This window comes from Rattus norvegicus, chromosome 5 (genome assembly GCF_036323735.1).
Source record: "Rattus norvegicus strain BN/NHsdMcwi chromosome 5, GRCr8, whole genome shotgun sequence".
NCBI classification, from domain to species: domain Eukaryota; kingdom Metazoa; phylum Chordata; class Mammalia; order Rodentia; family Muridae; genus Rattus; species Rattus norvegicus.
In genome coordinates this window covers 71,629,023-71,653,564 of record NC_086023.1, presented here as the reverse complement: position 1 = coordinate 71,653,564, position 24,542 = coordinate 71,629,023, and the positions used below count along the sequence as shown (strand labels likewise).

Sequence of the window (24,542 nt, the reverse complement as noted above, 5' to 3'; positions counted from 1 at the left end):
CGCTGTATTCAAGGTTCTTTTCCATTTTCTCTTCTAATAGAGTCACTGTATCTGGTTGGTGGTGTCCTTTGCCATACAGAAGTTTCTCGGTTTCATAAGCTTCCTATTTATTGTTTTTTTCTTATTGTCTGTGCTAATGTTGCTCTGTCCTTTCTATGCCAGTAAGTCCCATACTAGTCTCCACTTTCTCGTCTATGAGATTCAATGTAGCTGACATTATATTGAGGTATTTGATCCATTTGGACGTGAGTTTTGTGCAGTGATGGGATGGATCTAGTTTGGACTGAATCTATAAATTTGGATTCTTTTGCATGCAGCCACTTGACCGAGGACTGGTTTTTGATGCTTTCTTATTTCCAGTGCGTATCTCTGACTCTTTATAGAAAAGCGGGTGTGCTGATTCATATCTAGGTCTGACTCGATGTCATCAACATGTCTACTTTTGTGTTATTACTCTAGCTTCACAGTACTACTTGAAATTGGGCCTGGTGCTCTACCATTCATGGTTGCTGTATCCCAAATTTTTTATATTTTCATATAAAGTTAAGAATTGTCTTTCAATATCTGTAAAAATTGTGTTGGAATTTTTATAGGGATTGCATTGAATCTGTAGACTGCTTTTGTTATTTTTTTGTTGTTGTTATTATTATATCAATCTTACCATTCCATGAGAATGGTAGACCTTTCCATCTTGTTACCATTTTTTTTTTTCCTTCAACATCTGAAGGGTTTTATTATCCAAGTCTTTCACTTGCTTGGTTAGAGTTACCCTATAATACTTAATGAGTTTTGGAGCTACTGTCAGAAATTCTGTTTTCCTTCTGTCTGTTCATTCTTTATATATAGGAAGGCTGATTTTTGTATTAATTTTGTATCCTGTTACATTGCTGAAAGTATTTACCAATTGTAGGAGTTTCCTAGTAGAAATTTTAGGATCATTTCCTTCAGTTTTCTTATTGTTCTAGGTAAGACTTCAAGTACTCTAATGGATAGGATAAAATGGACAACCTGTCTCCTTCTTAATTCTAGTGGAATGGCTTTGAGTCTCTCCATTTAAATCGGTGTTGGCCAAAGGGTTGCTGTAAACTGTCTTTGTTATTTTGTATGTCCCTGTATCCCTTATCTCTCCAGAACTCTAATCATGAAGGGCAGTTGCTTGAATTTTTTTCAATAGCCTTTTCTTCATCTAATGAAATGGTGCAGTTTTTTGTCTTTTAATTCCATCATATGGTTCACATGTTAATCAATTTACATACGTTGACTCTTCCCCTGGGTCTTTGGAATAAAGCCTAATTGATCATGGTGAATAGCCTTTTTGATGTGTTCTTTTATTCAGTTTGCAGGTATTTTATTGAGCATTATTATGTCTGTTCCTGAGGGCAATTGGTCTTGTTGGGGCTATCGTTTTGCTGTCAGAGTAACCGGCTTTGTAAAAGAATTAGGCAATGCTCCTTCTTTCTGTTTTGTGAAATAATCTGAGGTATACTGGCATTTATTCTGCTTTGAACATCTGTGCTAAACCATCTGGCCCTTTGCTTTTGTTGGTTGGGAGACTTTTAATTACAGCTTCTATTTTACTAGAGATTATAGCTTATCTGATCTTGACTTACCTTTGGTAAGTGGTATGCATTAAGATAATTATTGATTTCATTTAGATTTTCCAATTTTGTGGAGTACTGGTTTTTAAAGTTCGTCTTTATGATTCTCTGTATTTCTGCAGTATCTCAGTATGTCCTCCCCCTACCCCATCTCTAATTTTGTTAATCTGGATATTTTCTTTCTGCCTTTAGTTAATTTGGCTAAGGGTTTGTAAATCCTATTATCAAAGAACTAACTCTGTAACATTGTGTTTGTTTCTATTTTACTGATTTTATCCCTGAGTTTATTTTCTTGACATCTACTCGTGTGTGTGTGTGTGTGTGTGTGTGTGTGTGTGTGTGTGTGTTGTTCTTTTTGTTGTAGAGTTCTCTGTTAGGTGTTTTACTATTATAAGGTCTCTAAAGTTTTTTATGTAGACACTAACATTATGAACTTTCCTTTTCAAATTGCCTTGTGCCCTATACTTTGTTCTTTTGTGTTTTCATTTTACTCTAAAGTTTTAAATTTCTTAATTTCTGTTTTGATCCATTTTTCATTCAGCAGAGAGGTGTTCAGTTTTCATGAGTTTGTAAGCTTCTGTTGTTGCTGATATCCAGCTTTAATCTTTGGTGGTCAGACAGGATGTAGGGTGTCATTTCAATTTTCTCCTATCTGTTGAGATTTGCTTTGTGTCTGAGTATGTGGTTAATTTTGAAAAAGTTCTGTGAGGTGGTGAGAAAGGCATACTCTTTTCTGTTTAGGTGAAATGCTCTGTAATATGTTAGGTCCATTTGGTTTGTGACACAATTTAACTCCAGCATTTATTTTGTTTTTGTCTCGATGACCTGTCTATTAGTGAAAGTAGGGGACTTCAGTACTCTGTGAAGGTCTCTATGTGATTTAAGCTGTAGTAGTTTCATTTATGAATGTGGGTGCCCTTGTGCTTGGTGCATAGATGTTAAGAACTGCAATATCCTCTTGGTAGATTGTGTTTGTTTGTTTGTTTGTTTATTTATTATTAGTATACAGTGTCTGTCCCTCATCTCTTCTGATTAGTTTTGAAGTCTAGTCAGGCATTAAAATGGTCTTGTTTCTTGGGTCCATTTTTATCTATCACTTGTTAGATGCAGATTCTCCCTACCATGCCGAGATACATCGGGGCAAAGAAATTCTTGGGAGCTAAAACAAAACCTGAAACAGAAGGCAGTTGAAGACTCCTAACCAATGGTACTTCCAACAACGGTGGCAAGCAGTAATCCTTTAACCAAACCTACTACTATCCCAATCAAATTTATGTACAATCTGCAAAGTTTCCAAAAGGTCATAGCAAACTTTACTGAATAAACTCTGTAGAATACCAACAAACACCAGCCACATTAGCTGGTTTCCAATCCAAGGCCCCTTCCACAAGCTGAGCCACTATCTCCATTCTAGCCAGCTGTCAGCAGCACAATGAACTGTAACATACACTCTGCACCTCTATACCCATGCTTGGAAGGCAGGAAGCACAACCTCGCTGACGGTTGCTCACCTCACTGACCATTTAGCTATTTGGTGCCTCTTCCCTGGTAGAGATTCTCCAGTGGTAGAATTCTTTTCAAGAGTGTCACCATTCCTCTATCTTCCCACATACTTCATTCTGCATACCTTTGTCTGAGGATTGATTGTATTCATTTGGTCACTACTTCTCTTCTAGTCTCCATAACCAGACAAGCCATTCACCATTGCCTATGAGTCTTCATATATTTTTAATGTTTGGTCTGGTTTCCACACAAAGTACAAGGCCAACTGCAACATTTAAATCTACCCATTGGACTTCTCACTTGCCACCATCTTTCAGGGTGTTCAGACCTATGGTACTTTTGCTTTAAACTTAATCCACAGCAGTGTTGTCATCTGTGACTCATGCTTTCTCCTCTTGTCCGCTCAAATCATGGGTTCATGTCAGCAATGGCAATGGTGGATTATCTGGGAATCTTGGGTTCAATGAAGGGATTTATATTTAATGCACCAACTTCATCTTAAAATGTACTGTTGCTCCCAAGTGTGTTGGTGGATCTGGCAAAACAGAGCTAACCATGGATTTTAGGGTTATGTGATCATTTTATAGCTCATGGTTAGAGGCTCCTACTCTACAAGGGTCTGGTTATGCACACACCAGTGTTCTTCAGAAGGTAGTGAAGTGGCTGCTATAGACTGCATGTCTTGCCTTAGGGATCTGCATTGTGAGTACTACCTTGTCCTGTGTTAAAGCTGCTTTACTTTTTACTGCGCCTTTTCTTGTTGTGTCCTTAAAACTGTCACTTGGTAGAAAGGTTAAATAGTATTCCCAATTGTTCAATCTGCTGCCTGTCAGAATCAGAGCAGACCCAGGAGGCACTGTTTCCTCCTTGGTGATATAAAGTATAAAACATAGTAGCCTTCTAATAGTCTATTTAAAAATTGGCAAAGTTGCTGCTCATCCAAATGTGAGCTCATAGCTTCTACTCCAATGTCATGTCTGCCCACTTGCAGTCATGTTCTCAGCAATGACAGTCATGAACTCTACATTCTCTGGAACCACTTGCCTCAGATATTTTCTTGTATAAGTTGCCTTTCCCGGGTTTCAACACAGTATTGTAGGGATAAACACCTGTGCACTGTGTGGAAGGATCACCTGTCAATAAAATCTAATAGCCAAGGTAAGGCAGGATTAGAAGGCACCGCTTCAGCAGGGAGAGACTGGAGTTTTTGAAGGACAGTGGAGGAGAGGAAATCAGTCAGGTAGCTGAACCCAGGTTAGAATAAATGGGATAATAAGTTGAGTTAGTTAGGGAATGAGCTTAGCTCATGGCTTAGGCATTTATTAAGCCTCTGAATGGATATTTGGGAACTGGGGCACAGTGGAAAAGTCCACGGATATACGGTATTAGGAAAATAAAAGAGGTATCCCCCAAATCTGATACCACTAAGTGCTATTTCTGTGTGCGATTTACATAACCTCTGTTCAGTTTCCTCAGTAACAGAATTCTAGTAAAGTTTACCTTACTGAGTTATGTGAGGACTAAATAAGAAAATACACACATAAGCAAGAAGTGTTTGGCTTAAGTTATTAATGTTAGTTAATCCACCTTCTTTTTTTTTTTTTTTCGGAGCTGAGGACCGAACCCAGGGCCTTGCGCTTGCTAGGCAAGCGCTCCACCACTGAGCTAAATCCCCAACCCTGTTAATCACCTTCTTATGAATATACGAAATGTTAGTATTTAACAACTTCTATATAGACATAATATAACAATTATGTATAACATAATATAATAATATATAGACATATATAACAATTTCTGTATAGAAATAAGCCAGTATTGCAAACATTTAATATGCCTCAAAGAAATTTAATATATGCACAAAAATTTCAAGAGTGAAACTATATATAATACAAAAACAAAAGAACACAAAACAGAAATGCATACAAGGAAATAATTTATACACAAAGGAAATCAAACAAAGTAGTTTGTTAAGACAGGAATTCAATGCTGTTTTATAACTGCCTAATACAAAATATTAGCAGCTGGCATTGATTAGATTGTGATCAAATTAGAATACTGTATCAGTGACAGTGTAATAAACACAACTGTTTTGACCAACAGTTTATAAGACCTTGGAAAACAAAACATTGTGTAGGTTCATTATCTGTGATCTTTACTATCGCTCAGTGAATATTACAGCTTACTGTCTCTTCCCTCCAGATGAAATAATTTCCAAAATGTCCAAGGGTACAAATTACTTAAGGTCTATGTAACATCACAGATATATATGGCAAATGAAGTTTGAGAAATGTCCAACTCAGGGCCTGTATGGTGCATCAAAGAAAGTAGAACAGCAAAACACTGAAGGCTAAGTATCAGGAAGAAATAGGGCCACAATCATTAAATCAGATCAGGTCACATTAGAGCTCTGAAAACTACGAGCATGACTGTGCTGACGTGGAAATGTCTGTAGAGACAGTACGAGCTGCAGGCTCTCAGGGTGTGTACTGGCCCCCTCCTGCTTTCTAAAGGAGTTTACTTTCAACCTGGACAAGCCGAAGGCACCAAGAATTTCAGCAATCATCAAGCTTTGGAGACTTTCTTGGTAGAAAAGGCAGACTTATTTAGGTTTATCAGACTCTTATAAAATATACTTTTCATTTAATCTGCTAGGTCCAAAAAATTATTGATTAGACTATGAGAGTCTGATAAAAATCTTAAAAAATATTACAGGACTTCAGATAGAGCAATCTAGGTATAATACTATGTAACACATTTCTTCCCAGGTTTCTACTAAAATACTCAAAGATAAAAAACATGCAAATTTCAAGCTTGTGAGATCAATTATTAAACATGCATAAACATGATAGTCCAACATCATTACAGTGAAAAATTGTTTCCAGGTCCATTTCCCATCCAAGGATCTGGCATTGCATCCCTACAAGGACCGACCTCAAATAGCTTTGTGTATGCATAATTGCTATGTTCCCCCTTTGTTGGCCCAGTGACTTTCTTTATAAATACTCTGTATTCGAATGATTTTATAAGCAAAAGAAGACTCATTAATACTGTCCTTAGAAATTAAACTAGTTAAAAGCTGACTATCAGCTATATTTATCCTATAACTTCATCTGTTTCTTTGTATTTTGGCATTTGCATACAGAATTTACCAACTCGATGTACCTCAGGTTCTTTAATACATAAAAAAGATTTTTGTAAGAAAAATATGCAATCACAACTACAATAATTGGACCATAATCACACTAGGTAAAAAAAGAGGAATCTGCTCTTTTACCGGTGCTACAAAAATTACTTATGGAAATAATGTTAACATTATTATATAAACAACTTTAGATCCCAAATCCTTGAAAACGTTCATGTGTAAAAGGTCAAGGTGAGACGCCCGCACTCTGAACTTCTGGCATGCACTCAGCTGGGTCCTTTGCCCTTGGCCTTTGCCTCCTTTGGAATCCTCCCATTTTGACTCTGTGTAAATCTGGCTACTGTAGAAACACCATCCACAAACTTGGTTTTGAAGAGAACGTTTGCATTGTTGAACATACCTTCTTTGAGGGATACCACAATGAACTTAAGGAAAAAGAAAGAGAAAGCATTACAGAAAATATTCTTAAAGAATATTCACTCTCTAAAGACGATTTAAGAATTGAATGGAACACAAAAGCAAAAAACTGGAATCAGACCATGGGATGGTAGTGGGCACAGGGAAAACAGCAAGGTAAATGGTAAACTCTGGTGGGCTGTCTGTGTAAATGTAAACTTTCCCATCTGGACTGACAATGCTCCCCTCTTCTAATAGAGCCTTCACATACAAGTAACATTATATGGACCAAGAAAATTATATTTATATACTTAGAAATAGATATGTTTTTGGTGTATGTCTAACTAAAGAGGCCATGAATTTTAGAGAACAAGGTTGGGGGTTAAAGAGAGGAGAATTAAGAAAAAAGAGAAAATGATGTAACTGTATTTTAATAAAAAAAAATTATCTGGAGATCACTGTGCTCTCTTCCTTAAACAAGCCCATTCTCAAGTAACAGCTGAAGACAGCTGTGGCACTCTGTCCCCCATGAATAGTGATGTTCTTTTATCTTAGAAGTTCTGTACCGTCAGCCTCAGTGTTTCATTCCTTAGGGCTATTACTTCCCAGAGCTGACTTTCGTGGTTGGCATTCCCTATTTTATTGCTGGCTCTAATCCTTAGTGAAATAATTTTCTGTGATAAATTTAATAATACGAAAGTGGATTGCAGGTTTGTACAGTTCTCTTCCCATGCAGACCTCACCTTCATGTAACGAGGAAAGGCCCCACAGGAGCTGCCATGAGACATTAATTATTCCAGAGTGACAGGACTGAGCAGAGACCCCACAACTGTGTAACACAGTGTCTTATTCAGTCACATTGGAAGTATGGCTCTTGTAGCAATAAAAACAAAACAAAACAACCAAACAACAACAAAAAAAACCTCTCTTTTTAGCTTTAAGGGATTTTCTCGATGTTTAGCCAAGTTAACCCCCATTTTATGCCACATTTTTTGATGTCTTAAGTACATTCTTGAAGCAGTTGTATTTGAGTGGCATTCTTTTTTTTTTTTTTAAGATTTATTTATATATTTTATGTATCTGAGTACACTGTAGCTGTCTTCAGACACACCAGAAGAGGGCATCAGATCCCATTACAGATGGTTCTGAGCCACCATGTGGTTGCTGGGAATTGAACTCAGGACCTCTGGAAGAGCAGTCAGTGCCCTTAACCAGCCCCTTGAGTGGCACTCTTGTAGCAAACAGCTAAAGAAGACAATTAAGTTGTACTCTTCATCACGCTAAAACCAACAGTGTTGATGATGACGTCGGGTTCTTTCCTTCAAGGGGGACTGATCCCCACTTGATAATTTGCACAGTACTGAGCTATAGCCGCAATCGCGAATATCTAACTTAATGACGATTACTAATAAAGTCTTAGTTCATAAAACAAACCAAAAGAAACTGTTTCCTTCTACTGAGAGCTTTTGGAGTGGTCCTTACTTGAGAATGTGTGAAGTGAGTTCGCAGCATCTGTCCGATGTTCTGGGTATGAGAAAGATCTAAGGCCGCATCCACCTCGTCCAAGATATAAATTGGAGCAGGTTTGAAGAGGAGCATGGACAATATTAGTGAGAGAGCCACCAGAGACCTGAGAAAATGGCGGAGGACGTAAGCCATAAGCACTTATAAGACACTGGACCAAAACACTAAAGCAAATCTGCGATGTCCTTGGCATTGTAAGTAGTAGATTCATCCTAGATTCTAAACTTCTCTTTACAAGGTTATTACTTTCCTGAGACAACTTTAATACTCTTATTACATGTGGCATTTATACTAAAGATCAAGTTACTACTTAAAAATTACTCTTTTATTAATATGCCTGCATGTGTTTGTGCACTACATACCTGCCTACTGCCCTCACACGCCACGCCTGCAACTGGAGTTATAGAAGGTTGTGAGTCATCATGTGGGTACTGGCAATTAAATCTATGTCTTCTAGAAAAGCAGCCAGCGATAACTAGGAGTTAGCTCTCCTGACAGCTCCAGATCATATTACTTTATAACAAGTGACATTTATCCCTACCTCAATTGCTTATTTAGAGCCTAGGTGTCAGGTGAGAGACTGGCTATAGATTTATTAAGGAAACAATATCAACTTAGTTACCCCTTTAAAAAATGTTATTATACATGTACCCATACATATAATATATACACCATATATGTCTGTGCTATATATGCATATACAGATAAATTAGATTATATTTCTACTCAAAAGATTACAAACAACTTCATAAAAACCCCACAGGTATCAATTTTTTTTATAATTTTCTAAATTATGAATGTCTTTTGGCTTCTGTTGGATAAAGTCTATTGGCTTCAATATAAATGTTTCTCTTAGACTCAGAAATCTAGGTTGACCCATTTAGCACTTTCTAAATGCTCTAAAACTTCTAGCTGGCAGTTTGGGATAAGAAGTCTAAAGTCTCAAATCATTCTTACCTCTATGCTATGTGGGTTTGTTTGTTTGTTTTTTGCTGGCTGCCTCTGAAAGTTTTCTAACATATACATGGGTTTCCAGTAATCTTGTAAGTCTTGTGTGTCTATGAGCTAATCTTACCACTAGCTCAAATGACTGTCTTTACAGAATTCAACATATGTGAGAGACCTGATGTCATCATTTAAGTAGATCTGTCCCGTTTTCCTTTAATTTTAGAACACGAATTCCCTATGTGTCAGGCAGCTTCCACAGGACAGCAAACTGATGTTGAGGGATTTTCCCCCTCCTCAGTTGAGCTTGACTAGATATGACTGGTATACAGCTTACCTCTTCTTCATTTTATGTTGTCTAATTCATTAATCTTGGGAACTTTATATTACACTTATGTTTTATCTCTATATTTTCACTTCATTATTTTTAAAGGGTTTTATCTGTTTGTTAGCATTTTCCATTGTAGTTCCTGAAAAAATGTTAATCTAAATTTCACACTTACTAATCTCACCACGCCAGCTTCTTTGAAAGAATGATTCTTCTCTAGGTCACCACACTTAGAATTTTCTCTTGCAAACTTATGAATATTATTATTATTTTAAAATCAGTTTTGCTGTGTAGCCCAGACTCAGCTCACATCTTGTACACCAAGATGTACTCAAAATTGTGCCCTCGGAGTCCTGATAATACAGATGTCAGCCATCCCACATAGTGTCTTATAATTCTTATTAAATATTGAACACTATGTTTAGTGTCTATTTCGTTAAGGAGGTAGTGTTCTTTTTGTGATAAAATTGATGTCAGGGCTGACTGTTCGGTTTTCTAAGGTTTGTCTAAAACAGTGTTCAGTTTAGGAACACGCAGAACTAACGTTAACTTCTCTGCTGCTTCCTCAAACTACAGACCATGTGTCTTTCAGGTAGTGAGGCTATTAAATTCTAGTTGTTAACCCTTGCTAATTGTCAGGAGGGAGTAACATGGGTAAACACGGGGCTAACATTTCCATTTTTCCTTTCAGGTAGTCAGGGCCCTACAAAGCTTGCTCAATTTTAAACATTTATCAAGTTGTTGCTCCTAGATTTTATTTAGTTATCTGGCTGGGTTTTTGTTTGTTTGCACACATTGAACTACATTCAACTCTTAGCTACAGTGGTTATCATTTGCCAATTTAAACAAATATTTTAACCAAATCTGTAGCCCCATAATTGGGCTTCAGAAATTCTTCAAAGGCAGCCAACCAAATCAAAACTGAAACAGAATTACAAAGTAAATAAAATTATGAAATATAATAAAATAACCATGAGAAATTATAAATTGTAAGGGGATTACGTACCTCTGACCACCACTAAGCTCAGTTAGGTTTTCTTTCCATGTATTTCCTAAGGCAACCTTGAACTCCAGACCATCTAAAACTGTCTGCCCTTCTGGTGGTGCAAGCATAGCATTGGCACCAGGCAAAAGGGTAGAAAAAATAGAGCCAAAGTCTTTGTTCACCTAGATTAAAAAAATCACATTAAAGCATCAGAATATTTTCCAATTGTTAGGATATTTACATGCAACTCAAGAGATCCACTGCATTGTTGGGAAGAGAATTTGGGGAAGCCATTTGACCTGTCTGAATTGCTACAGCAGGCCAAACGGGGTGATCAATGCACATTCACATACACCTGATCAGCATTTTGCCATCTGTCTTACGAACATGGCCAATAACTTTTACAGCCAGAAGACAAATGTGAGCAAACCACAAAGAAACTAGCACTGCCCCTTGTCAAATGTGTATCTTCCAGGATTTAACAGCCATGTTCTCTAGGGAAATCTTCAGATTCAGGGGCAAGCACACAAAATACACGAGTAAATATATTAAAAAAATCTCCTAGGGTCAAGCAGTATTTCTGAATATGGACATAACTAAGGAACACATTTTATCTTAGCCAAAAGAAGTATATCTATGTGAGTACCAATACCTTCTATCACATTAAGTTAGTGTTCAAAATTGAGAAAATAAAGAATGATGACCCATGCTGATTATTCAGTAAACATCAGTGGCACTACAAAAACCTTGGCAATCAGGAAAGAGCAAATTCATTTTGCAAAATAGAGTCTCATTTGTACTAAATCTGAACCATTAGGGGGTATTTTTCTACAACCCAGTATTAATTTTATATGCTTTATAAATGAGTCAAGTTTCTGCATATGAAAAGGTTGAACTATGATTATCTCTTTTCTTGAGAGTGCGTGTGTTTGTGTGTGTGTGAGTCTTTCACAGGACTGGAAATGATGGTTTGGCAGCATTCCATTCTTTTTGATTTTATAGAATAATTTAAGAAGAACTGGTATTAGTTCTTTAAAGATTAGGTGAGATTTGGCAATGATTCCATCAGGTCATGAAATTATCCTAGGTATTATGTAAGTAATGATAGACATTCTACAAATAACTTAAAGATGTAGCTTATTCCTAAATATGGACTAGAGAACTTAGATTATTTCAGCCAAAAAGCTATATTTGCTTATATTAACAGCTTCTAACACAGTAGGTTACTGTTGAATATGGAAGAGGAATGATGACTTAGATACTGAATATTCCACAGACATAAGTTACATTGGTGAATCTTGAGAATTAGGAAAGAGCAAACCGCAGTCAACAAATGTCAAGCAAGACTTTATTACTTCTTCAGTTCTATTACTTGTTATATGTTTGGGTTTCCATCTCATCTTGGTTTAATTCGGTGGGTATGGTGGTTAGAATGAGAATAGTTCCCATGGGCTCATACATTAGGTCCTCAGTTGACTGTTTGGAAGGGATAAAGGGGTATGGCCTTGTTAGAGGAGAAGTATGTTACTGGAGGTTGGCTTTCAGGTGTCAAAAGCCCATACCAGGCCAAGTCTCTCTGCTTCCTACCTGCACATCGGGATATAAACTGTCGGCTACTTCGCTACTGCCATGACTGCCTGGGCGCCACTGTGCTTCCTCCTACCATGATGGTCATGAACCTTCTAAAACTGTAAGCCCCTGACAGAATACTTCCTTTTATAAACTGCTGCAGTTACAGTGTTTCTTCACAACAGAAGTAAGGTCATGAGTATGAATCTAGAAGCTCCTTTCTTTTAATTTTCTAATTTAATATATTTTATTAAAATAGGCCCTGATGAATTTCTGAATTACACTGTTATCTGTGGTATTAACTCTTCCTCCCTGTTATATTTCCTATTAATTCATTAATTTCTGCCCTAACATTAACATTCCATCCACGGATTTAGCCTTTGGCTGCTCGTTTCTCTAAGGCCCTGAGCTGCACTGTTAGGTCAGTTTCCATCACAGCACTGCTTTTATTCTGTCCCTTACATTTTGGCATGTTTATCTCATTCAATTCTAGGTTGAAAAGTTCCTTTAAGTCTAGTAATGACCCATTCATGATTCAGTAGCTGGATATTTAGTCTCCACAAATCTGTGTAGAGTCCATAGGTTTTTTTGCTACTTTAATACTTTTTTATTTTATTGTATACTCAGATAAAATACATGAAATTATTTCAATTTTGCTAATATGGAATGATAATCAAATTCATAAAAACAAAACAAAAACTCCTATCAATTAAGACACAGCTAGCCAGCAAACCTTCCATCAGGAAAAAAGGAAACGTTTCTGAGGTAAAACAGACTGCAGGACTTGTCAGCACCCAAATGGTCCTGCTTTAGGTACTCCACACTGAATATGATGCAGGAAACAAAAGTTATAATACAGTAGAACAGACGCAGATGATCGTTAAATAAAAGAAGAAAATTCTACCAACACAGAAAATTACCAAACCACAAAGATGACCAAGAAAGGAAGAGAGAAATGAAGAAGCTCTGAAAATGGAACTGTTTAACACAATGAGATAGTGTATCTTCATCACTAACACCTCTGAGGTAAAAGGGTAGATTTCTTTAAGATACAGACTGAGTGATAAAGGCAACAGCTAGATACAATAGTACAATGCCTAGAAGAAGCTCAAGTTTACCCATAAAATATGTAAACAAGGACTGAAAATGAATAGGAACATGCAAGCAGAAACGGAAAGTGAGCAGCGGAGACACACTTAGATCAGCTCTAATAGACTTTAAATCAAAACTGGGAAGAGACAAAGACATTTAGAATATGACATTAAAAAACTAAAACTAAGAACAGTCAACAATGAGGAAAAACAATCTGAACAATGGGAGATCTATAAACTTACAAAGCATTACTACATGAAATGTACATGTAACTTAAACTTAGGAACAAAACCTGATTTAAAAATGGGTAAATGACCTGAATAGAAATTACTTCAAAACAGTTATACAAAAGCCAAAAAGGAAAGGAAAAATTATCAACATCACTAATATAAATCAAAACTATAATGATCTACCATCTCACTCAAGTAATATAGTTGATAGGAAAAAAATTATGATGCCGTCAAAAATGCAGAAAGAGTCAAATATGAAACCAACATAGGGGCCTATTAATAAATAAGTATATAATGAAAATGTGATATAACTGATACACATACAGTGTAGAATATTAACTAGCCGCAAAAGATGTAACATTCTGCTAAAGATTATGCTAAATGAAATATTCAGCACAGAAATACAAATATTGCATATTATTTTATGTTGTAGTCTTGCCTGACAAACTGACAAGATTTACAGTCACTTAGAGGCAACTCCCTGGTCGTATCTTTAAGGTCACTTGTAGAGAGCTTTAACAGAGACAAGAAAGCCTATCCTGAATGAGTGATATTGTACAGACTGAACTAAAGACTGAGCAAACTAACTGGGGAACAATGTGATCAGTGGCCCGCTACTCCTGCCTCCAGCCTTCCCTGCTGTGATGGAGTATATCCCCAAAATGTGAACCAAAAGAACCCCTTTTTTTGTCACAGCAATGAGAAAAGTTAACTACTGCCGATATGAAGGGTAAAGCTTTAGAGGAAAAGAGCCATGAGGAGCCTGGTAAGGACTGCCCAGGGAAGGACTAGAAAGAAGGCGGCCAATAGGTGCAGATGTGCCTTTAGATGAGAGGACTTAATTCTGCTTTGTATCACAGGATAACCATTGTTGACTGCAATTAATGAATAAATTAAAATGGTTTGAAAACAGGATTTTGATGTTCTTAGAAGTTTGAAGTATGTTGAATGCCTGTGTCTCATTATTATACACTACATATACTAAAATGTCACTGCACATACTTTAAACATGTACAGTTACTATATGTCAATAAAAAAGATAATTTTCTAAAGTCTCGCTATTTATTTTGAAGTGTCAATTTACAGAACTTGCAAATCATCATCATCATTACACTGTAACTATACTCAAACCTGTATTTTGGCATTATAGTTTGAGATATATAGATTTGGAATATAGAAATGTTTTAGAAATGGCAAGAAAAACAATGGATGGTAAAACAGTCCTTAGAAGGTTCTCATTTCTAAGTCTCCTGTCAAAGTGTGACGTGCTGCTTTTAGTGTTGTAAAGGGTGTAGTCTCAAAGAGCAGACAGAGTAAGCGGTATTCCCTTTGAAAGTAACAGTCATGGCAGACGCCGATGTGACATAGACTTATCTAGGTCTTGTAGTAAAGTCAAAAAGACAACGCACATTTGAAAATGTCTACAAGGCATGAGTCAGGTTGCGAACACTCGTCTACAAGGCATGAGTCAGGTTGCGAACACTCGACTCATTCACGCCACACTGAGCTAGCCGCTTTCATAGTGTAACCTGCTGAGGTGATCCTTCATCCTCGCCTTGGGATTACATTTTGGGATTCAAGTACCTTTTGCCAAGCAATATTTAGGGCCTGATTTTTCTTCTGGTCAAGATCTTCTATAGTTGCAAGGATTTTGGATTTGTCATTTTCTACAATTCTTTTCTTCTTCATCAAATCATTATACTGAAAGGAAAATAGACAATTTATTTGTAAAATACAAAATTTCTTTCTCATTCATGAGTTTAGTCAGTCAAATAAGTCTCATCCTATTTACTAGAAAGATACAATGTACCAGAACTATAATACAAACAAAGCTATGAGAAAAGTAAACCCTTCTCCTGTAACCACATACAGAAAAATTCAACTACCAAAACCAAGAATTTGTTAAGTCCTAAAAATAGTTAGGTTACAGTAATAGTCCTTTTTCTTCGTAGCATTTGAGTCAAGCTGGAAAATGTCACATGAAAACTTAAGTACAAATCTGTCAGTTTTATCAGTGCCAGGAATAAACTTTTAATTCTTGACCATGATGTATATGTCCCATGTTTTGAATTAGTATCAATTCCATACATATCTTATTCTCTAATACAAAGTACAAAATGAATTTTGCTGAATTAAAAGAAAAACATAAAGCATACAGTTCCTGAGAATGCTCTTTCCCTGTGAGATTCTCAGTAGGGCGACTTCCTCACAGTACTTCATCTCAGGTTCATTAATAAGTGATACTAAATTCTCATCCTAGACTGTAAACCTTTTGTCACGAAAGAGGAGATGGATACACTATCAAGGAACTGAGAGTGTTAAAAGCAAGAAAATGCTGCTGGAATTATAGTAAAATGGTGGGTAATACCCACTTAGCAGTTTTAGTCATTACTTATACAATGGTTTTAATAAACACTAGAGGAAGAACTCAGACCTCAGGGTATAAGGAGTGAGGGTACAGACCAGCAGCAAACCATATTCACAAGGCAAGTCTAAGAGTAAGTGGTTTACATAAAAATGGCCATATATTTGAACATTAGTCACCATGGGATGGAACTATTGTAAAGTACTAAAAGGATTAGGTGTGACCTTGTTGATGAAAGTGGATCACTGGGGATGGGCTTTGAAATTTCTTGCCTCCTACACAGAGCACGGTATAACTCTCAGCTACTGCTTCAGCCCCTGTCTGCATATTGCCATGCTGCCATCATGATGACAATGAACCTCTGAAATTGTAAGCAACTCCAATTAAATGCTTCTTTTTATAAAAGCTTCCTTGGTCATGTCTCATCAAAGTAAGGCAAACATGTTTATAGCAGACAGCAAAAGCTGCCAATACAAGACAACAGAAAGTGAACTAATCTACAGCAAAAAACAAAGAAGAAATAAAGAAAACGGAGGAACAGGTAAACAAAACTAGAAAGATCCTACTACATTAGGCAGAGAGGCCATAAACCATCACAGATGCTATGCTGTTCCACTATGGACAACGCTGCTCGGGAGGACACTCACCCGCTCTTCCGCTTCTGTCAGCACATTCATAGCTCTCATGTTGACATTTCTCCCTAGTTTCTCTTTTACTTCTTGCAACTTCTGAAGTCTCTGGCCAGCTTCTTTGGGGTTGTTTGTTTTGAAATCATAGGCACTATTAGGTTGGCCAAAGAGGTGTTTCTCAGCATTAATCCAGTCATAATCATTCAACATTTTGGATACCTGGCCACGCATGCAAAAGAAAGAAATAAAATTATATTCAAAACAAACATTTTCAAGCCAGTTTCCTAAATGCTTACTAGTTTTAAAACAAGTATTTTGGAAGAAAAAAAATCACAATGACACAGAAAAAGGAAGGGTGGATGGCTTCTCAATAGCAGTAAGGATGAATTCCTTTCTGGGGATTGCAGACTTATGAAGTACAATGCACAGAATCATCTTCCCACCAAGCATTAGCCAGGATAAATGAAAAAATGAGTATCATTACAAAGTCAAATTGAATGTCTTTTGTTCCAAGATACTCTGGTCCAGAAATGTTTTGGTTTGGTTTTGTTATTCCAATTTTGGAATTTACACACACACACACACACACACACACACACACACACACACACACACACACATATATATATGGTGAGATATCTCAGATATAGGATCTAAGTCAAAACAGAACATTCACAGGAAATCTGAAGATGATTTCCCATGACATCTTTACTGCGTCTTGACTTTGGTTCTGACCGGGTCCAGTAGACCGGGTGTTGATTTTCTCCACATGGCATGTTGGCACACAAAATGGTTTAAATTTTGAAGCACTTAAGATTCCCAGATTGAAGATGCTTCATTTGTATATTCAAAACATCCCTATTAAAATTAAATCAGATGAGGGTCATTCAGATTTTACCTAATCCAACCTATTGCTTCAAAAAGTAATTTGTGTGTAGCTTAAGTTCCTTAGAAATAGCCACAATATTTGATGAAGTCATGAAAACCTAACTGTGACTACATAATCATTTCTCAGAATTATAACCTAAGGAAAAACAAAGCCCTGAATGCTGACTATCCCTACTTTCACCTCTTCTGGCAAGATAAACTGTAATGTTTCATATAGTACAAGTACTTCAAATTTGGAATTATAATCCTTAGTGGCTTTCCTCTACACTGCCTGAGTTTCCTTCTTACCAGTAGAGTGCAGTCCTTGTCAAATCTATTTACTTCAACTGTGTGGTAGATCTAAAACACAAAGTAAACTTTCAACTACAGTCTGGCTACTGATGACTCTAAGGTCTCTGAAGGTGCTGGATGGATGTGTTACCTATCCCTGTAGCTTCAGTACAGTGTCTGATGGAATAATTTATTACAAAGGCAACCACAGTCTTTAAAATGTCTAGCAAAGGAAGACATCTCAAGTGCAACTAAAAACTGAGGATAGCTTTGCACTGTACAAAATCATTTGGATCTCTGAAAAACCAATGTCTTTACAATGAGACACACACACACACACACACACACACACACACACACACACACACACATTTGTGAGTTCTTCAAATTCAACTTGTAATAAGATAGTGTATATTATTATTACTAATAATACATTTTATCAGTAAGTATGAATAAGATTACCAATCACATTGGATACCATTAAATATTACAGAAATACATCTTATAGAGAGGAATAAATGTGTCAATTAAATTTAAAAACAAATCATTTGGGCTATTATTGAAAACGACTGGTAGTGACAGCAGTGATCACTGCTGTAAACTCAAACATACCTTAGGCTATACTTCTGTCATTGGTAGCCTATTTGTAGCCATTTGTTTCCTAGTTCCTAGAATTGTTCAGCAGCTCAGAAACAAAAGCCTGATTATCCAGGTTGTAAAACTAAACATAACCGTACCTTCGCAGCAGCGTCGTCAGCTTCCCGCTTGTGTTTGCTTATGCTGTGGTCTAACTCCTTAATTTTAAGCTGAGAATCATTGTTTTGCAAATTGTGTTTTGCCACTTCCGCACATTTATCTTTAATTATGTTGTCCTGGGCACTTATTATTTCTTTTTGCTTCATCAGCTCATTTTGAGCTTTATTAACTGATTCCTAAATTAACAACAGAAAGAAAAAATAATGAATATAATTAAGGTAATGAGTAAGAATTTTAATTCTGCTTCAAGTGTGTCTGACAGACTTGGAAAGCATGTCAATATGACTCCATTTAATGGTTATATAACTCTTGACATTTTAAACCCAGAGTAAAATGAGTCGTGAATCCAAGCATGAGGTAAACTTCAGATTACCACCAAAAGAATTGGGCTGATATTCAATCCATGTTATAAACAAGACATTTACTACATGTAGTGTAGGGGAATGAAAGTCTGGGAGGAGTGACTACAAACTCTGACCTACTATGTCTCTCGGTTTAAAAAGTATAGTTCTGAGCAGTTACCTAACAAGAAGATAAACTGAGAGATCCCTAAAGAACAAGAGGAAGGGCAAAGATAAGGGCTCAAGGTAAGATAACCTGACCTAGGAAGTTTCCCTTCTGCAAATATAAGGTGATAGGAGTTTGACCTGTAACAGAATGTCATAGCATTTGATGTGAACACAGGGGTCAAAAGAAACACGGGGAACCCATTTTGTTGAAACCAACAGACTTGGTGCAAAGAAAAATTTCTTATCCTGACTCTCAGGGCCATCTGCTAGATCTAAGAGGAGGCTACCTAAGTGGAGGCTACCTAAGAGGAGGCTACCTAACTTTCAAAAGACTAATTACAGGGTGGTTTCATCTCCTACCAACTCCCTCAAGCCCCTTTTCTTTATCCTGGATTTGGAAGGTCCTTGTAGTAAAGATAAGATCCCAAACTCACAGGACAGTCTTTCCATGAGACAAAAGGAGAGAACCCATAGCTCTTCGTATACTTACATTAGGGGGAAGAAAACTAAGACAAAGTCAAGTTAAGTACAATAATCTGCCAAAAGACTCTAAGAAATGATTTCCTAAGGAAACATCAATAATAATTTAGATTGGGGAGGGGCACATTAGAGAAATAACAGAATATAACAGAGCAACAATGTTCTTCTACACCTCGGATTGTTACATGTGCTCAGATTGATTTAATTTCTTTATAATCCCTAGACATGTTCATTAATGGTCTTTTACACGAGTGAAAAAAATCAAGGCTTATCTTAAAATCTAAAGATATTTTAGCTCTTAAAACCTTTTGAAGAAAAAATGAGTGAAATTCTGATACATTAAAGGGGAACTAATACCCAGTCTTATCAACTCTAAGTATCTGTGACAGAGGTAGGCATATGAAGACCCAGGCTGATTGAAAAGGAGCACTACTGCAGATGCAGCTGCCAGTGTTTTCTGCACTGGGAGAAAATACACATGAGCCCTATCACTTCAGACTGAGCAGAAATGGAGTTTTAATCTTGTTTGTCTCAAGCCAGTTAGTTAGTAGGAAGTTAATTTCTCTCCTTAGCTCCCAGGGAGTGTGCTTATCTGCTCTATCAGCAAAAGGAAATAATTTTTAAGGTAAAGCTTGACTGAACAACCTTTAAAAACTAACTCATCTATCTTACAGTTTCCTATTAAAAGAAGAATAACATGATGTTGATAGTACATAGTATAAGACAAAGGAAGAAATTAAGATTAAGAAAAGCAAAATAAAGGAAACCAGAACAACAAAAATTAAAATTTCCTTGGAGGCAAGAAAGGAAAATTGAACATACACTGTGTAAAACATCCAATCAACATGAACTATAAAGTTGAGACAAATTATAAATTCTTAGTCAGAAAATGAATCGTTAAAAATTGTTATTCTGCTACTAATGTAGTATGTAATAATGTGTTAGCAAAATGGAATGTAATCAGAAATAATGTCAAGAGCGAAGCACACACTTTCGAAAATACCACAGGCTACATGAAGAAGCAATCATTCTCACAGAAACCACTGATGGGCATGTCCAGTGACTAGCTCTCCTGGGATGGAGGAGGATACAGGGAGCATATGGGGTGACTCAAGCTGAGATTCCAACCAGAAGGAGATAGAAGTGGCCACCTCTTATAGGGAGGTAGGAGGAAGGAGGGTGACATGAATCCATCCACAAAACCTTCAACCTACAAGATGTGCAGGGACAAAGAGACTGAAGGAACAGCCAACCACTGACTGCCTCAACTCAAGACCCATCCCATGTGAGAGCCAACCAACATGGTGAATGATGCTCTGCTATGTTTGCAGTCAGGAATCTGGCACAACTGTCTCCTGAGAGGCTTCACCCAGCAGCAGATGGAGGCACAAGCAGAGACCCGCAGCCAGACATCAGGAGGAGCTCGGTGAGTCTTGTGGAAAAATCAGGGATATAAGTGAGCGAGAAGACATACAGAGTCAACTAAACTAGGATCATGGGGGTCACAGGGCCTGGGCCACCAATCAGGGAGCGTGTAGGAACTAGACCTAGACTCCTTACACATTTGTGGCAAATGTGCTACTTGGTCTTCATGTGGGAACCGGGGCTGTCTTAGTCTGTTTCCTGCTATTGGATTACCTACCTGTACTGCCTGGCTGGGCCTCAGTGTGAGAGAATGTGTCTAAACCTGCTGGAACTAGTTGTTTCAGGGTTGGGTGGTATAAAAGAGAAGGGGAGGGAACAATGGGGGAAGTGATTTGTAAGAGTGGGAGTGGGAAGAGAGGAGGAAGGGGGCTGTAATTGGGGTGTAAAATGAAAAATAAAATAATAATTTAAAAAAGCAACCACTCTTAAGGGAAAAGCAACAGGACACAAGTACATGGCAAAGGTAAAATGCTCTTTACTATGAAGTTCCTATGTGGATGGAAGACCTCTGTAAATATGCATATTTAGTTAACACAAAACTCATGCCTCTTATAACAACAGCATCTCAGCTAAACACACAAGCACTTGAAAAATGGAGGTCATACTAGAGATGCAGGTGTAGAAGTACTACAAAAGACTATTTAAAATGATTACAACAGGTTAAGAACAAGCGTGTATGACTCAGCCTTCACAGTCCCGCTTCTGAGGACTGTCCTTTTCTCCTTATCAACTGCAACACGATTGCTGCTTTACAGTGTACACCACTATAGAGACACTGTAGGAGGGCAGAGCTGTGCCTGCTGGTTTCAGTGTGCTTGTCTCAAAGGTAGCTTACCAAGTCCAGGGGACAGTACCACATATGTCCTACCATGGGACGTTACATGGCTCCAGGCTGGATATCACCCAAAGGAAGTCCTCACAGAAATCTGTTTCTCAGGAGCCACATACACAGCCTCTCTGCAGATAGCTTTGTCTGGCAAACCAAATGAGTCACAGCTCTGCAGTCAGAGCTCGGGTCCTCAGCCTGGGGAGTAAAGAGGGGCTCCAAGGCTGTATCTGTGGATCAATCACCTCAGTCCTGGGGTAACACCTGCTTCTTCCTATTGTTCTTATGCACCTTAGAATTCTCTTTACCTCTAGTGATCAATCCTTTCACCCTAACAATTTTTTTTTAAAACTCTGTTCCTTTTCCCTCATGGATTTGAGTCAATTCAGAATGAAAATCTGCTGTGATTTTATAACTTTCTGGAATTCCCATTTCACTTCATGCTCTGATTATAAATGAAGACATAGAGCACTAAATCAATCATGTTAATTCAACATTTCATAAGTAGATGAGCATTAAATTTTGGGTTAGGAGCCAGGCCCACCCATAGCATCAAAGCTGCCGTGCAGAATATGGAAACCTCACACCAAGAGCTTCTGAATCTGAAACTGTAACAGACTCCCATGTGACCAATTCCAGGAAAACAACAGGGACCTAATTCTCACTAATTCTCTTAAGAGACTTCCAGGCTTAGGTTATGAGATTGTAAGAGAAAGAGTGCGACCCTGACACATCCCTCACTCTGATAATGGGTACATCTTAACTCCTCTCCACTTCCCCCAATCCGCTACGTCAATAACCAGATGCCTGCCTTTCTTCCTCACACTACCAGCTCCCTCCCTACCCCTAGTCTTCAATTCTGGCCAGCCTGAGACCCACAGCTCACCTAAAAGGCATTTCTGTGGAATACTCAGCAACCACTTGACAAGGGACCTCCCTCTTTCTCTGAAATCAAAGGGACCTACACTCTCCCAGGAGCTACAGCCCTGGGGGTTGGCCTCTCAGGTCCCCACTCCCCCCCCACCCCCCCACACACACACCAGGCTATCTTCTGTGTGCTTCTTAAACCCAAACTTCTATGAATGCAGTAAAATTTCTTCTTACCTTGTTTTTGGCCACCTCAGCTGCCATTATTTCAATCTGCCCTTCATAGGCTTTGATGGCTTCATTCACAGCATCAAGCTGCTGTTCGTTAGATGCATGCTCTCTTTTGAGCTCCTCTAGCTCCAGAGTGATAGCTTCAACCTCCTACAGAAACACACATTGAAGGTTAACTGCTGACGAGTAATTTAGTTCCACACAGAGATTAACAGCACTTATATTTAAGTATGACTGTTTAGTATTAAACTATAAACAGGCCAAGCTGTTATCTCAGAAAAAGAAAACAAAAGCTAATAATCCCTTTTAAAATTTTGACCTTAGAATATTGCATAGTTTATTTCATTTACCTGTAATTATACTATAGAAGTTATAAAATTTTATAACATGAAGTAGTGAGCTTTGGTGACAACATTTTTCAGTGTGCAAAAGCCTTTGTATCTTGATTTTGTTTTCTAATATAGATTTTTAGTTCACTGGCGAATTATTGTGAAGATATTTAATGAAAGAATTTTAAGCTGGGTTGAAAGTTTGTAAAATTTAGAATATAGTCTTTGGAGACATAAACACATCCAAATCCCAGTTCTGTCACCATGCAAAAAATATTAGAGATCAGTCTACAACCTTATGACACCTTGTTAATATAGCATACTTTAATATCTAACATTGCATATCCACAAGGTAATGATAAACAGGAACATCAATCTGTTAATCCTCTGATCAAAGACACACACAACATCAAGATTTGCTTGACTCAATTGCAGAATTTACAGAACAGTGGCTTGTAAGATGCATAATTTACAATTTATATAAATTGTTTTAATTTTAGAATCAACACTGATGAGTGGCCAGCCCATGACATACATACATACATACATACATACATACATACATACATACATATATATGTATATATATACCGATTTTAAAAGCTTGCTAAGTAAGGCCTTACCTGTTGCTTTTCTTTCATTTTCTTGCTAGATGCATCAGCCTTTGTTTTGGCACAATCCAGTTTTTTCTGAGCATCCTTCAGTTCTTTCTCTCTTTCAGCTTCTGCATTTTTCATTTTATTCTCCAATGCCTCATATTTTTCTTCAGCTTTCTTTTGGATTTCTTTTGTGTTTTTTAATGTCTCCTCACTTTCCTCTGAATCACAAGGTAGTTAAACATGGCTAACTTAATAACACAGACAAAAGCTTATAAATCAAATCAATTTAGGAAATGTTTTGAAAAATTAAAAGTTAGAGTTTGAATATTTTAAATCATTTTAGTGATGTTTTGGAACTGGCATAATAAAACATAAATCCTATTAAAAGCAGTATTTGAGTTATCTAACAATCTCTGAAGTTATTTCTTCTGAAAGATTAGTTTGTATGTGGGGAGGCAGAGGCATGGTTTTGTTTTTAAAATGATACGGATAAAACTCAACCTTGCATTAACAAAGCCTATGCTAGACTACTGAACTGAATTACACTTCCTACCTTACAGTTCAAATCAACACTATGTTAACACTATTTCCATGACTTAGCTATTCCTAGCTTACACTGATTCTGCCTACCTATGCCCAATCATGTAGCCTTCCATGACAATAGAGAAGAACCAGGACAACATGTTTAAATTAAAGTAAACAGGAAGAATGGACATACTCCTGTCATGTGTGACATCTGTCAGAGCTAGGATCATGGTACAAATATAATTCCAGAAGCTAGCACTGGACAGTTTTCTACTGCTTTTCAGTGCAGAAGAGACACATTACCAGAGAAATGCACATGTAGACTTTTGTCATAATCAATGACAAAAATAAAACAAGCAGCTATATATAATTAAATTATAATGAAAGGAGGAAAAAAAAAGCTTCTTAAAAAATATGGAGCCCCAGGAATTTGCATAGAAAAATGTGTGAACACAGTCCATAAATGATGTTGTGTGTGAGATTTCTAAGACCTTGTGAGAAACCTCCAAGTAAACAATTCTTGTAATC

The 24,542-nt window shown here is 37.2% G+C and overlaps 2 protein-coding genes across 4 annotated transcripts in view; one reads left to right on the top strand and one right to left on the bottom strand.

Annotated features, from left to right (window-relative positions):
• The window catches only part of LOC134478972 (large ribosomal subunit protein eL29-like), a 520,011-nt gene that overhangs the window by 342,712 nt on the left and 152,757 nt on the right, over positions 1–24,542 (top strand). The gene's annotated exons all lie outside the window — the stretch shown is intronic.
• Smc2 (structural maintenance of chromosomes 2) overlaps positions 4,929–24,542 on the bottom strand; it is a 56,209-nt gene continuing 36,595 nt past the window's right edge. For all 3 annotated transcript variants that reach the window (XM_006238165.5, XM_063287920.1, NM_001108666.3), the window contains exons 18-25: positions 23,514–23,707; positions 22,568–22,711; positions 18,205–18,399; positions 16,328–16,528; positions 14,900–15,016; positions 10,446–10,606; positions 8,125–8,272; positions 4,929–6,671 (exon numbers count right to left, since the gene is read on the bottom strand). In XM_006238165.5, coding sequence (XP_006238227.1) covers positions 6,513–6,671; positions 8,125–8,272; positions 10,446–10,606; positions 14,900–15,016; positions 16,328–16,528; positions 18,205–18,399; positions 22,568–22,711; positions 23,514–23,707 — 1,319 coding nt within the window. In that variant the 3' untranslated portion in view covers positions 4,929–6,512. The remainder of the gene's footprint in view (positions 6,672–8,124; positions 8,273–10,445; positions 10,607–14,899; positions 15,017–16,327; positions 16,529–18,204; positions 18,400–22,567; positions 22,712–23,513; positions 23,708–24,542) is intronic.